Source organism: Electrophorus electricus, chromosome 6, assembly GCF_041902795.1.
Source record: "Electrophorus electricus isolate QZ-2024a chromosome 6, ASM4190279v1, whole genome shotgun sequence".
In the NCBI taxonomy this organism is placed as follows: Eukaryota; Metazoa; Chordata; class Actinopteri; order Gymnotiformes; family Gymnotidae; genus Electrophorus; species Electrophorus electricus.
This window is the reverse complement of record NC_137502.1, coordinates 26,181,761-26,197,055: the sequence shown is the minus strand read 5'-3', so window position 1 is coordinate 26,197,055 and position 15,295 is coordinate 26,181,761. Positions and strand designations below refer to the sequence as shown.

The 15,295-nt window shown below is 47.1% G+C and overlaps 1 protein-coding gene across 3 annotated transcripts in view; it reads right to left on the bottom strand.

Annotated features, from left to right (window-relative positions):
- The window catches only part of dhx36 (DEAH (Asp-Glu-Ala-His) box polypeptide 36), a 27,647-nt gene extending 12,552 nt beyond the window's left edge, over window positions 1-15,095 (bottom strand). Inside the window, exons 1-15 of one of the 3 annotated variants that reach the window (XM_035524900.2) lie at window positions 14,360-15,095; window positions 13,808-13,932; window positions 11,289-11,538; window positions 11,142-11,180; window positions 10,806-10,976; window positions 10,384-10,463; window positions 8,261-8,335; window positions 6,102-6,268; window positions 5,662-5,743; window positions 5,158-5,298; window positions 4,701-4,806; window positions 2,534-2,621; window positions 1,998-2,053; window positions 1,018-1,082; window positions 120-263 (exon numbers count right to left, since the gene is read on the bottom strand). In XM_035524900.2, coding sequence (XP_035380793.1) covers window positions 120-263; window positions 1,018-1,082; window positions 1,998-2,053; window positions 2,534-2,621; window positions 4,701-4,806; window positions 5,158-5,298; window positions 5,662-5,743; window positions 6,102-6,268; window positions 8,261-8,335; window positions 10,384-10,463; window positions 10,806-10,976; window positions 11,142-11,180; window positions 11,289-11,538; window positions 13,808-13,932; window positions 14,360-14,638 — 1,868 coding nt within the window. In that variant the 5' untranslated portion in view covers window positions 14,639-15,095. Of the gene's footprint in view, window positions 1-119; window positions 264-1,017; window positions 1,083-1,997; window positions 2,054-2,533; window positions 2,622-4,700; window positions 4,807-5,157; window positions 5,299-5,661; window positions 5,744-6,101; window positions 6,269-8,260; window positions 8,336-10,383; window positions 10,464-10,805; window positions 10,977-11,141; window positions 11,181-11,288; window positions 11,539-13,807; window positions 13,933-14,303 lie in introns of all 3 variants that reach the window. The other 2 variants (XM_035524901.2, XM_081716126.1) reach the window with 2 other exon arrangements.
- Window positions 15,096-15,295: the final 200 nt, after the last annotated feature.

Genomic DNA, 15,295 nt, shown 5'->3' with positions numbered 1-15,295 from the left:
GAGAGAGTGTGCACAAATATAGAGTGACAGACGGATGGGTGAGTGAGAGTGTGAGAGAGATGGACAGACCCAGAAAAAGAAAGAGACATACAGAAAGAGAGCACGAGAGCGCACGTCACCTGCCAGCACGTCCTTTCCTCTGCTTGGCGTTGGCCAGGCTCACCCACTCCGCTGCCATGGTGCTGATGTTGTTCTGGGTGTCAAAGTGAGTCTCCTTAATCTTCCCGCCGTCGATCACATACACCACATCATCAACAGTAATGCTGTGAAGGGGAGAGCAGAAGAGGCAGGGTTGTTATAGCGAGAGAGGAAAATATAGACGTGTTCTGTACAGTACAAAAAGTTCAAAAGCTAAATAGTGTATCCCTTGAAATAAAGGGATAGGAAAAAAAGAGAGAGAGGTGGGGGGGGGGGGGGGGTTACCACAGCGTAATAACTACTAACACAATGCATTCAGTTATGAAGACTGGTTCATTAGTAAGAAACGAGGACCTTGGTCATTGGCAAAGCGAGTCAGCAGGAAGAGAAAAGCAAACAGGTCCAGGGTCTTCAACCCCCCCCCCACAAAAGCTCAAAGAATCCGTACACACACCCAAGAAGGCTAAAGAGGACTAAATCTCCACCAGGGGTCAGACGAGCTCTTAGGACTACATCAGGTCTTTGAAGGGTTAAGGCCAGTGGAGCCTGTTTGGACGTGTGTGTGTGTGTGTGTGAGTGTGTGTGTGAGAGGAGTGTTAATCAGCACATGCTGAAATGTGCTCAAATATATTGCAGGCCCACAGCTCTTTCCAGAGGAAATGGTGACTCTGGTAATTAACCATAAAGATGACATGAGTGTCAGACCGTGGTCCAATCACGCTGACAGGGAGAAAAGTTTCACTGCAACTTTAAGGCCTCCAGTGTAGTCGTGTAGAACAGACCCCCCTCTCCCCCACATATACAGGAACACACACACAGACACACAAACACAGACAAGGACAGACGCAGAACAGATGCCAGACACAAACACGGACACACCTGGTTTCTGCAATGTTAGTGGCGATCACAATCTTCCGGACTCCAGCGGGCGGCCTTTTGAAAACCTGATCAGAGAGTGGCATCGTTACTCGGCACTGAGAAACAGCACTTGGTGCCTATACATCCAGAGCCACAGAGGCAAGGATGCGCACGGCAGCTTGTTCCTCGCCTCTCCTCATCTCATGCATGCGGAAAACGCTACTGATCGCCACACTGCCCGTCAGAGCCAACCCAAAGACCCGCCACGATGGGATTGTTTAAGGGTGGCAATATCCATCAAAATGACTATCCCTTTCAGTTACAGGGCCTGGAAAAAGTATTCGTACCCCTTGAACTTTTCCACATTTTTTCCATGTTACACCTACAAACTTAAATGCATTTTATTGGGATTTTATGTAATAAACGAACACAAAGTAGCAAGTAATTGTAAAGTGAAAAGAAAATGATACATGGTTTTCAGATTTTTTAATAAATCAAAATCTGGAAAGTGTAGCGTGCATTTGTATTCAACTCCCCTGACTTAATACTCTGTGGGACGACCTTTCACTGCAGTTACATCTGCAAGTCTTTTGGGGTATGTCTCTACTAGCTTTGCACATCTACAGCCTGAAATCTTTGCCCATTCTTCTTTGCAAAATGGCTCAAGCTCAGTCACATTGGATGGAGAGCATCTGTGAACAGCAATTTTCAAGTCTTGCCACAGATTCTCAATGGGATTCAGGTCTGGACATTGACTGGGCCATTCTAACGCATGAATGTGCTTTGATCTAAACCATTCCATTGTAGCTCTGGCTGTGTGTTTAGGGGCTATGTCCTGCTGGAAGGTGAACCTCCGAATGAATACCTTTTTCAAGGCCCTGAACTTTCATCTTCCCCAGTTTCAGACTACTGAGGTGACGCTGACCGCTGTAGGATGTATAACTGTGGTTCTGTAAGTGGCTGTAGTGAGAGGAAGAGGAAGATGATGGTGATAGACTCACCTGAGTCTGACTGACTGTGGGCATCAGGGAGTGGAGGGGAATGATGATGAACTTATCTAAAAACACAAAAACAGCATCAGTCATATTCCTCCCACACACACACACCCACACAGAGAGCCAAGCTGAGCCCTGTGCCCACATGCACATACCCACACACTCCTCTCTACCACACGCCAGACTGTTGGCAGAGCAGTAAATACAACGGAGTTACTGTAAACAAATGAGCTACCCTGGTAGTAGTTGAAAACCCTATAGTAAACACCACAGGAAACACCACAGAGCTACTGTAAACGAATGAGCTGCCCTGGTAGAAGATTAAAACACCACATTAAACATCACAGAAAAAAAACAGTAAACCCTACAGAACTACTATAAACAAATGAGCTGGCCTGGTAGTAGTTGCTGTGCTGATTTCCGGGGGGTGGGGTTGGACAGAGGAGGGGTCCAGGGGCCTGTTTGGGTTTATGGCTCCAGGGGCGTGTTTGGGTGTACGGGGTCAGGGGCGTGCTCTTACAGCACATCCAGCAGAACCTCACCACATCGAAACATCTGGTCGGCCATGAGCAAGTCGTTCAGACCGCTGATATTGTCCCAGCCAGGCAGGAACACCAGGATGGCGCCATCCTGAGAGAGAGCAAAGCACGCTTTAAGGGATTTACAAGTGCGTGCGTGCACACACACACACACACACACACACACGCCCAAAAAGTGAAAAGGGTGGAGTGGAGTCTGTCAGCCTGTGATGATGCCAACCCCACACACACGATCACTCTGTCAGTATGGGACGGTTGGTGGTAATCGGGTGGCGGGCTGGTGTTTAGAGAGCAATGGTGGCGCTACCACCTGCATCCTGAGCACCACCATCTGCTGCAGGCCGTCCAGTCAGGACATGGCTAAATGCACCGATTTCACAAAACTGTCATTGCAGGAAGACAAGAGGCTTTCAAAGGATGGCAGCATACTTACAGGAGTGTTTTTTTACCCTCAAAAACACAGCGCTTCTCAACGTGCGTCTGTGTGTGTGCGCGCGCGTGCACGCACATTTGGGCAGGACTGCATGTGTGTGTGTTGTTTGTGTGAGTTGTACTGCGTGTCCTATATATGTGAGTGTCCATGATGACATCCCGACACTAAAAAGTCCCGCGACCTCAGGACTTGTGTGTCATTAAAGATCCCAGTCTGGTTACAGAGACCAGGACCGGCGCCTTACTCAACGAATACTTTATTCTCTCCCACACACGTAATTAACGTGCAGCTCAAAACATCACAATTGTGCTTTACCACAAATAAAAAAATTATCTAGACTTATTAAACATTACTCATGTACTGTATACACACATGAAAATGAGACTGAATATTAGAGAGACAATGTATGTGAGGAGAGAGAGAGTCCAGAGAGGTAGAGAATGGAAGTGCTCTTGTAGTTGGTCACTGGTAGGAGTTTAATGGTGAGTAATGGGTAACTGGTGGACAGTGCTGAACTGTGCTGGACTGTCTGATTAATTGAAACGTCTAATCCTTTGTGTAATTTTATGGCCCAGAGCCTTAAGTTAACCAATCACCACACTCGTCTCACTGACAGACGGCCCACATGAGCGTGTCAAAGTGCTGTCACAGCCAATCAGCTCTTCTCTCTTCTGCTCTGGGGCTTCCCCTCTCGGCCTGTCTTCCTCCCTCTCTCTACATCCCTTTCAGTACGTCTATTTCTCTTTTCTTTCCTTCTCTCCTCTCCCTCGCTCCCTCCCTCTCCTGTTCCATCTCTGCTCTGCTCTAACCGCCTATAATTTCCACTAGACATAATTGGAGGGTCTCAGTGACACACTGGCCACACGACCCGTGTTTCCAGAAGTTTCTTAAACGAGACAGCCATCACCCGCCTGCCCCCCCAGCGCACACGCACGCAAACCCTGCTAAGAAGCACCCGACGGCTGGAAATGGGAGGCCTTTTGTGGGAAAAAGGGTGTGGCTAGTGGCCAAAGCAGTGGAGCTCTCCAGGAGCACAGGAAACATTTGCCCACAGACCACAGAAACACTCTTCAAAGTACACCTCATATATAACAGCATATATCACTCTTCTACAAAAATGTCTTTGACAAAATATACTTAAAATTGCCAGTGAGGTACAAGAAGTACATTTACACAAGAAAATAGCAACGGTCGTAACGCGCGTTTTTCTGTGTATATGGAGAGACAATCTTTCTCACCATCATCACTGTGTCATCTTCTTTCTTTGATCTGGGAGCCCACACACTCTCCGACATATCTCACGCAACACATCAAAGCACGACAGAGGTGAGCAAGGCCGTACCAAACACAAGCAGCAAAGACGAGACGTGGAGTTCAGCGCCACTGCTCACGGGGTAACGGAGCAGAGGCGAGAAGGCCAGAGGAAGAGGAAGGTTAGAGGAGGAGCAAATAAAGGTCATCTGCTAAAGCAGCCCGATTAGCACCCATCTCATGCCAACCTGCTTCTGCTTTAACAGAGCCCAAAAGCCCTGTACCATCTGCCTCAGTGCTGGCCAAAGCGGCTATGCCAAACTCTCCCTCTCCAACCCACATCCTTTTTTTTTTTTTTTTTCTCTCGTCACACACAGAGAATCTCCCCTTCACTCATGCACCCAACTCGATCTCAATCTGTCCCACAGCCACACACACTCCATGTTGTTTGGCATACGCCACACACACAGACACACACACACTCACATCCTCGTTCATCACGATGTGTCGAATGAGCGCCACGATAAGATCCAGATTGATCTTGTCATCCTCGTCCAGCCTCTCCAGAGCTTCGATGGTGTCATCTGAGAACCTGCCAATAAGAGCAGAGAATGGCGGTGAGGTCACAGGTATCGTGCCAGCCGCTTTATGCCAAAACGCCCCTTTCATCTACTGACAGAATCCAACATCAGCTGGTGGTGATAAAATTCAAAAACAGGATTTATTTTCTAACCCCTGACCCAGTCATTGAAAATCATTGTTATTTTCAGAAGAATTTTAACTTGCCATTGCTCAAAAGAGAGTGAATTAGTGGTCATGTGACCCCAGTGAGCTAAAAGGCCTCCGATAACTGGTGCCTAAGATGTTGACCTCACATACGAGTAAGTGTCCACTTCTGGGGCAATGCCCGTTAGGTGCTGAGGGTGTGTTGGTGCACACGGACCGGTCTCTGAGGCTGCGGGCGAAACACGGCCAGCTCTGGCGGTACTCTGCCTCCTGGGCCTCCTTCTCGGGCCGCGTCCACTGGTTCTGCAGGAAGCTCCTGGGAAAACGCGGCCGCCGATCCTGGTGTTGTGGCCGGAACCTGGGCAGGAATGCAGTGTCAGTGTGGCGACACACCGCACGCATGCGCACACACACACACACACACAACGACACACACACACACACAACGACACACTTCCACGGCAGCGATGGCCTGTACATCCTCCTTGTGCAGCTCAGTGGTTTAATACCATGAGCTTTCATAGCTACAGCTACCAATAAATGAATCATAAAATCACTGGCCTTCACACCAATAGGCCACACACTTTGGCTGTCAAAATGTTTTCAGTGGGTAAACGCTCTTCACACAGGATGCAAACATCACATGGAGTACCTTGCTGGAAATGTCACTGGCTAAGTAAAAATGTCTGCACGCAGCCTGTGCCTTCAGCGCCACCCTTACCTGAGCATCTCCACCACATCCTCTAGTAGATACTCCTCGACGGGGTAGGTGTAGCCAGGAATGTGGATCATGGGGCAGTTGTCTATGCAGAGGTCAGAGAGAGAGCGAGAGAGAGCTGTTGCATGAGCTGCATCACTCTGCTTCCCGATGCACGTCACACTTTAACGTGCCGGTTCTGGACTCATTGCTTTTATAGTCATAACTTAAACGTGCGCTGCCCGGTGAAAAGTGAGACAGTTGTTTGGCTTTAACAGCCATTTAAATATTCATTACACAAAACATCTCTCACCAAAAGCTCCATATAAAATGTCAAGAGACTAGAAATACTGTTTGATACCAACATTATTATTTCTCCATGCTCCTATATCAGAGCGATCAACATTCAAATGTATATCATTTAAACTTTCATAAATTTATTCATGAATAAACCGCGCCCTCACCGAAGTATTTGCTGAACTTCTCGGCGTTTAGCGTAGCGCTCATCAGCACCACCTTGAGGTCTTCCCGGGAGTGCAGCAGGTCTCGGACGACGGCCAAGAGCACGTCTGACTGCAGGCTTCGCTCGTGGACCTCATCCAGGACCAGGTGACTGATGCTGGACAAACACCTGGGCACGCAAGCGCAGACACGGGTGAGGCGCGAGAGTCCCTGCGTGTCTGTGTGTGTGTGTGTGTGTGTGTGGGAAAGAAACAGACTGAGAAAAAATGGAGAAGAGGGGGAGAGAATTAGTGAGACAGAAAGGGGAGAAAAGCAGAGCAGACCTACAGGACTGTAAGAGCAGGTGGCCAGAAGCTCAGCCATCCAAGTTGGGACCTTCAATGCACACCACAGGATGCACACGTGAGTACGTGTGCAACACAAGTAAGCGAAAGCAGACGTGAAACGACAACTCGGTAACAACCGAGGTTGCGTTAAGGCAAGAAGAGAAGAAGAGGAAGATGAAGAGAGGAAGAAGCTTGAGGTGTCGCACAAGGTATTTTTACATCTCGAGGTACAGGACATCTTGAGGTATTTTTACATCTCAAGGTACGGGACATCTTGAGGCATGTTGTGGCTGCAGCTTCCCCACTATGATAAAAGGCTCTGAACTTTGAGTGTGTGTGCGCGCGCATACATGTGCGTGTGTGAGGCATACTTCACGTGGCTGCATGTATTTAACTGTGTGCATACTGTTTTGTCAGAGGAAAAGAGAAAGCCTGAGAAATAAAGGTAGACAGAGAGCAAGGACGAGAGAGAGAGAGGCGGCAGGCCACTCTCAAATCAAAATGTTCAACAACAAAACAAATTCCTAGCCAATATGCACACAGAATTTCGTAAAGTATATCCTGCAAATGCAGAGGAAAACAACAAACACCTGCAGAGTTGAATTAGGCCAATTTCCACCAGTACTTAAAATTCAAAAAAGGACTCTTAAATAATGGATAGAGTTTTAAGAAATCCTCCTACCACTACAAAGCCTGCCAATGCCAAGAGATGAGCAGAGTGCCCTCATTAACAAACCCTAACACTGTTCCAGGACCAGTCTGAAATACAAAGAATACAACCAAGTGTCAAGTGAATGAGAACACTTCAAAAACAAAACTGTCTCCCACTACAACACAAACAGCAGCACAAAGCAAACATGGTGCCATCTGGCCCTATAGCGACAGTACATTGTAGCAGATGACCTGCCCACCAGCAGTGATATTAAACACAGAACCACGGTGACAAAGTCCAGACTTGGTGAACACAGCCTGGCCAACCAGACCGGCCCACAGAAGAAATCATGGCTGCCCAGAGAGCAGAGACTCTGTCAGCAATGCAATGAAGACTGCGTCTCGAGGTATCTTGTGGCTGTCACTGTAGAGGCAGCGCTGCACTTTTCTCGTGAAAATGTGAAACGTTTGACCAAATACGGCCGTTTGACTTTACCAAATTTGACACAACACAGCCCAACTAAGCGTCTGTCTACTACGGACAAACTGCCCATCCTATTAGGAGAAAAGAAGGAACGCAACGCTTTAGATGGGCAATATAAATCTGCCTGCCACGATGAGACAGTGAGCAGCCCTCCCACATACACCTACCTACCTCCAGGAAGAACTTACATCTTTCTCACTCACACATGAATGCATTCCTCCTTTTTACATATTTATCTCTTATTTCTTCCCCCCCTATTATTATTATTACTATAGTATCCTTAATTTTCACTTCTTTACCTCTCTCATCTTGATTTCAAGTATTCTTTATTAGCACAGAGTTCTAAATTTCCTTTAATATTGCAAAGGTTCATTCATGTTGTTTTCCTGTAATACTGCTTTGGCAAAACTGTAAATGAATATGGCCATGCCAGTAACGCTTACAGAACAGTGGGGGATGGGGGGGGGCATAAATTCTTCAGTACTGGTGTGAAGGACATCTGAAAAGTCTCTCCTCATCTCTAGAGAGAGAGAGAGAGAGAGAGAGAGAGAGAGAGAGAGAGAGAGAGAGAGAGAGAGAGAGAGTGTGTGTGTGTGTGTGTGTGTGTGTGTGTGTGTGTGTGTGTGTGTGTGTGTGTGTGTGTGTGTGTGTGTGTGTGTGTGAGAGAGAGATAGAGATGGGGGGGGGGTACAACACTCACGGATCAGAGCGTAGCCACTGAAGAATAATACCCGTGGTACAATACAACACGGAGCCTTGTTTCCGTGGTAACCGGCTGAACAGCAGAGCCCGGAGGAGGAGGAGGAGGAGAAGGTTGTGACGTGGAAGGAAAACAAGATTTTATTACAACATTCACCAAAACCCTTAACATCACGCCACTCCCAAGAGTGCCAATTTAAATCATATATTACAAAACAATATTTCTTATTTAATATTAAAATCATGTCATATTTAAATTTTTTTTTATACCACTGACAGTTGTGCTGGAAAGGGTGACAAGTTAGGCATGTTTCCGCTATAAACAGTCTCAGAACTGATCTGAAATTAGAAGGAATTTCACAGTACTGTGAAGTAAAAATGGAGACCAAAGGACCCGCCACCCCTGTAGTTATCTAGTGACAGAACAGATTCACAGGGAAGTGGCTATTTAAAGCAAAAACCACACCAAATCCACTAAAAATAGTGACTCACACCTAAAGATGGATGAGAGGAAGAACAGGGGGAGAAAGGTGTGTGTTTGAGAGAGAGAGAGAGGCTGAGGGGTCCCGATCGTATTAACCTTTATTAGGCTCCATGGAGACATTCTCCAGCTGCTTTGTCAACATCACCTTCTCTCTCTTGCGCTCTCTCCCTCCCTCATCTTTCCTTTCTTCCTCCGTCCTTCTTTCTCCAAGGCTCCTCTGGGTCTGCCTTCCTGTAGCCAGTATCTTTCCATCTATCCAATTCCCTCCTGACCTGGTCTTTCGTGTTACTCTCCTGACCACACCCCTGGCCCTGCCCGCGGTCCATATCTCCTTTCATCTCTCAAGACAGCAGGACACATCCACTTTAGGTGACCTGAGCTGGACCCGTCTGTTCGTTCTTGTCCCATCTCTCTCTCCTTCTCTCTCCCTCCCTCAAGAGGAGCCTGACACATCCACCCCCAGTGCCAGGGTTTCTCGTGCTTAACAAGCCACTAAACTTTGACCTTCTTTCATCATTGGGGTTCAAAAGCAGCTAACAGGAGCAGAGCTGTGATGGAGACCATGGGGGCCAGAGATGCCACACCTCCCACCCAGCCTGCAGCTACCGGGGAGAGTAAGCACGCGAGAGAGAGAGAGAGAAAGAGAGAGCGAGAGATAGAGAGAGAGAGAGAGAGAGAGATAGCGAGAGAGAGAGATAGAGAGAGAGAGAGATAGCGAGAGAGAGATAGAGAGCGAGAGCGAGCGAAAGAGAGCGAGCGCGAGCGAGAGAGAGAGAGAGAAAGAGCGAGCGCGAGCGAGCGAGAGAGAGAGAGAGAGAGAGAGAGAGAAGGAGAGCGAGAGCGAGCGAGAGAGAGAGAGCAAGAGCAGTAGCTATTTAGGGAAGAAGAGGGTTAGAAGAGAGCCATGAGAGAATGTGTTGAGGAGAGGAAGGTAGGGCAGGGAGGAGTGTGAGTAGGAATCCAGCTGACTGGGAGTGCGTTAATCAGCACTCCTGTCTCCTTACACATCCTGGATGAACCAATCACTTCCCCCTGAACAAAACATGTTCCACCGACCGCATTGTTCAGCCACATGTCTCTGTCTCTCTCTCTCAAAAAAATCATCCATTTTTTCTCTGTCTCTCACACACACACACACACACACACACACACACACACACACACACACACACAACACTAGAGAACAGAACACCAATCTTTCCTCTGTAATGAAATTATTCTAAAATGCACAAAAACACCTGGTCTCCAAATAACATTTATCCACCAACCCCCCCCCTCCCGCCAACCACCAAATAACAGCTGTCCCTAATGGGGCCTTCAACTCTGCCTCCCACAGTCGAGCGTGATCCTCGGCGGGGACACAGAGAGACGCCCTTGGCCATGTTCTGCCCAGCAGCGATACAGACAGGTGGCCGTGCGAGCTGCACTCTGTCTGCTGGTGATTTGACAAAGTGTTTCACCCCTGCTGCCTCCCAGCACGATACTACACTGCTCGACCCTGAGACACAGGCCACTCCACCCACAACCTCGCCCACACCCCAGCTCAAACTACCAGTCAGTGTATTACGTGATAAGTGGGTGGTGCTAGGAACAGCCTTTGTGTCACAGAAACGTGAATTTGAACCAGCAGCTCCACTCACCTCTGTAGGCGGATCTGGTAGCCGCAGGACCGCCCCTCTCCTACAGACTCCGCCCTCTCAGCCGCAACCCTCTCTGCCACCTGCACGCATACTTGCATGATTGACAGAGGCTATCGGGAAGACACGCCCTGAAGACCCTGGCCACAGCTGGACTGAGTTAAAGCTCTTTCTTATGCTACTCTTAAAAAGGTAAACTCTATCCCACTTGCTTCTTGTTTTTCTTTTGTTATTATTTTTTAAAAATTGACAAGTACATTTGATATGATTGTAATATTAAGTGCGTCTTTCTGTGGTACACCACCAGATAACAGCACCTATAATGCACCTCAGGATTTTAGCCAACAAAATTTTAGCTGAGCCTTTATTCGTCTTCTCACTAGCCGACCCCACCCACGTGACCAAGGCGGGCCAATCACACTCACCGATATGGCGCTGATGCGTCGTGGCTGCGTGCACACCACCCTGCAGAGGGAACCGGCCCCGCGCTGGATGTAGTCGTCCAGGATGAACTGAGTCACCTGTGTGGTTTTGCCACAGCCGGTCTCGCCGCTGATCACCACTACACGGCTCGCCTGCACCAAGCTCACCAGCCTCTGTGACCCCACAGTACCACACGAAGCCAGTCAGAGAAACCTGACCTGTAGTCAGTGCTTGGTGCCACTACATTAAAGAGTTGGATTCTGAGCACCGGGATTGCTGGCCTCAGATCAGGTCTGCGTAGTCAGTGTGGTGCGTGTTAAAAAGGCTGCAGACTTTACCTCTCGCATTCCGTAAGATGGCAGCGTCTCTCTGAATTTCTGGAACACGGAATTTAACAAAAGGGACAGTCGGTCAAAAGCATTACAGAAAGGTTCAGGCTACACTCAGACTTGAGCATAATGAACGGGGCTCATTCTCTCACTCACCAGCATTTCCAGGTATTTTGGATTCTCTGCTTTGGCCTGGAAGTCACTCTTCAGCTCCACATCCAGTGCCGGCTTCCGAACCAAATCCTGAAACAGGTATTCCAGGTCTCTCTCTCTGGGCTCAACCTTTGCTTTCATTTTCACCTCCTTCTCCTCCTCCTGCTCTTGCTTTTGCTTTTTGTCCGGCTCCATCTCCGCCACCTTTCCCATCTTCTGTGGCCCTTCTGGAGGGTCGTCCCCGTCAAAGTAACTGAGACCCAGGCGGAGAGACAGACAGCAACATCATTAGGGGGATCACTGTAGCTGGCCAGCGGTGAGGACAGGTATGTAATCGCTAGTAATTTGCATGTGCATGTATGTAGTTCAAATGTGCTTGTATAGGGCCTTGAAAAAGTATTCATACCTCTTGAACTTTTCCACATTTTTTCATGTTACACCTACAAACAAATATATTTTATTGGGATTTTATGTGATAAATGAACACAAAGTAGCAAGTAATAGTGAAGTGAAAAGAAAATGATACATTTTAATAAATAAAAATCTGGAAAGTGTGGCGTGCATTTGTATTCAGCCCCCTGTACTCTGATACCCCTACATAACATCCAGTGTGACCAATTGCCTTCATAGGTCACCAAATTAGCAAATAGAGTCCACCTGTGTGTAATTTATTCTCAGTATAACTATAGCATACCTCAGAGGTTTGTTAGAGAACATTAGTGATCAAACAGCATCATGATAACCAAGGAACACATACAGGTAGGGATAAAGTTGTGGAGAAATGTAAAGCAGGGTTAGACTATAAAAAATATCCCAAGCTATGAACATCTCACAGCGCACTTTTCAATCCATCATCTGAAAATGGAAGGAGTATGGCATAACTGCAAACCTACCAAGACATGGCCATCCACCTAAACTGACAGGCCAGGTAAGGAGAGTACTACTTAGAGAAGCAGCCAAGAGGCCCATGGTCACTCTGGAGGAGCTGCAGAGATCCACAGCTCAGGTGGAACAATCTGTCCACAGGACAACTATTAGCTGTGTACTTCACAAATGTGGACTTTAAGGAAGCGTGGCAAGAAGAAAGCCATTTTTAAAAGCAAGCCATAAGAAGTCTCATTTGCAGTTTGCCACAAGCCATGTAGGGGACATAGCAAACATGTGGAAGGAGGTGCTCTGGTCAGACCAATGTTGAACTTTTTGGCCTAAATGCAAAACGCTATGTGTGGATGAAAACTAACACTGAACGTCACCCTGAACACACCATCCCCACCTTTAAACATGGTAGTGGCAGCATCATGCTGTGGGGATGCTTTTCTTCAGCAGGGACAGGGAAGCTGGTCAGAGTTGATGGGAAGATGGATGGAGCTAAATACAGGGCAACTGTGGAGGAAAACCTGTTAGAGGCTGCAAAAGACTTGTGACTGGGGCAGAGGTTCACCTTGCAGCAGGACAACGACCCTACACATGCAGCCAGAGATACAATAGAATGGTTTAGATCAAACCACATTCATGTGTTAGAATGGCTGAGTCAAAGTCCAGACCTGAATCCCATTGAGAATCTGTGGCAAGACTTGAAAATTGCTGTTCACAGATGCTCGCCATCCAATCTGACTGAGCTTGAGCCATTTTGCAAAGAAGAACGGGCAAACATTTCAGCAAAGCTGGTAGAGACATACCCCAAAAGACTTGCAGCTGTAATTGCAGCAAAAGGTGGTCCCACAAAGTATAGAGTCAGGGGGCTGAATACAAATACACGCTACACTTTGCAGATTTTTATTTATTAACAATTTTGAAAACCATGTATCATTTTCTTTTCATTTCACAATTACTTGTTACTTTGTGTTGGTTTATCACATAAAATCCCAATAAAATACATTTAGGTTTGTAGGTGTAACATGAAAAAATGTGGAAAGGTTCAAGGGGTACAAATACTTTTTCCAGGCCCTGTATGTAATTTACAGCACTTTCCTCTCGACCTCGCCTGTACAACAGGGCTCTTCATTCACCATTGCAACACTGCCCTTGGCAATTATAATATTACAGAAGGCAGCAATATACAGATGAGCCCTTTGATAAATCAGTTTCTTTATTACACGCCATCAGAATCCAGACTGATTTCAGACATTTAAGATGAATGCTCTGTCAAACAAAAATCATTTATGTGAAATTAATGTAGCTGTGTCAACACCATGTTGCATAAAGGGTTCACAAATGTGATTTAATATATTGTCAGGCTTACTGCAGTTGCAATACCAATATAATTGCAGTACAGTATAACCATCATATCACCCTACTGGAATAGGGTTATAGCATCATTACAGCAAACGCCACATTTACAACCACAAAACAGCAGTAGCCCTTTATCACCCACTGACCAGCACAGCTAGTCAGTCAGCACCAGCGTCCACACCAATTTTGGAAATACACCAAGCTGATTTTGCCACACGACCGGACAGAGGCGGTAGGAGGCCGGACAGAGGCGGTAGGAGGCCGGACAGAAGGAGCATGAGGAGACTCACCTGTGCCCACATGCTGCCTCCTCCTTCACCTGCTGCCGCGAAGAGATGCATGGCTCCCTCTGCACCGAGCTCAGCAGTTGTGCAATGTGCTGCTCCCGAGACTCATCCATCTGAACGACGGCGCGCTGAGAGATGCGCAGAAATAAAAGTCAGCTCGCACTAGCAACTCTTACCTTTCATCAGAAAGCAACTGTGGGGGGGCCTTTATACCACTTCCACATACAATATGGATGAGAATAAACTAGACTGCACAGTCTCATAAATGTATGCTTTAAACTCGTTAATATTCAAAAATGTTTATCTTCCATGCACACCTGTGCATATATAGAAAGTGCTGACCATTAAGAAAACACAACAACAAAAAAGTATCAATATAGGTCTGTCTTTAAAAAACATTATTCTTCTCTTTACAAATATTTTATAGGGTGCGTCGGGCGCAGAATACTTGAACATCTAAAGCTACATTATCTTCTAAAAGAACAGCACCTGACCACACCTGACTGTCGCGTCTGTAAGAAGTGATAGTCCTTACGATGTGACGTAGGTTCTCACCGACTTTCTCTCCGCCTCTGATCTTTTGATGCCTCCCCATTTCGCGTACCACAGTCCGATCTCGCGGCCCTTCAAGTGCGGCGGGTGCTTGCCCCGTGCTCCGCCGCCGCGAGCCCCTCGTCCTCCGCCTCGTGCCTGACCCTCCCTGGACTCCCAGCCGGGGTTGCTCTGGTATCCTCCGCCGCTCGGTCCAGCACACCGATCCCAGACGTCTTCTCCATCCCCAAACCGCCCCCCTCCGCCTCTGCGGCCTCTTCTGTTCCCATATCCAGAACTCATACCCAACGCCAACGCCAGGAAAAGCCGCTCTTATCCAAGACAACTACCGAAGTGAATGTGCTGTCCGGTATGTCCCGCATCAAACGGTCTGGTTGGAAAAAACGAAGTCCCTTCGACGTACTTAAAGAAAGTAAAGGATATACAGCGACGTTTTTCGATGTTATTTGGAGCCAAGTCCAGCAAGCTTGTTTTATCACTTAAGGTGATGTAGCTAGCTGATTGGCTAGCTATATGCTAATGCATATATCCATCACTCAGATTCACGTAAATAAACGCGCCTAAATAAATACACTTACACCTAAAGATTATTTATAATATTTACAACGTTGTTAAGTATACTTGAGAATATTTGAAGGTTTTAATATTTTACAATTCTCTTGCATTTGCACCTAAAGATATGTTTTCACCACAGCTTGGTTGGCATAAGTAAAAATTCGTCAAGTCGCATAAAATTAACGACATGAATTTTCGGAGGTACTGGCGCCGACTTATGACGATTTCGCTTACGATTGGCTCGGACCTCCGCTCCTCGTAGATCTTATCCAAGCAACACGTCCTGCGATGACGACTCATGAATTGGCCAGTTTTAATTAATGCATAGGCTGTTCATTAATAAAAAAAAAACAACAACATTTGTAAAAACCTGCGAAAAACAAA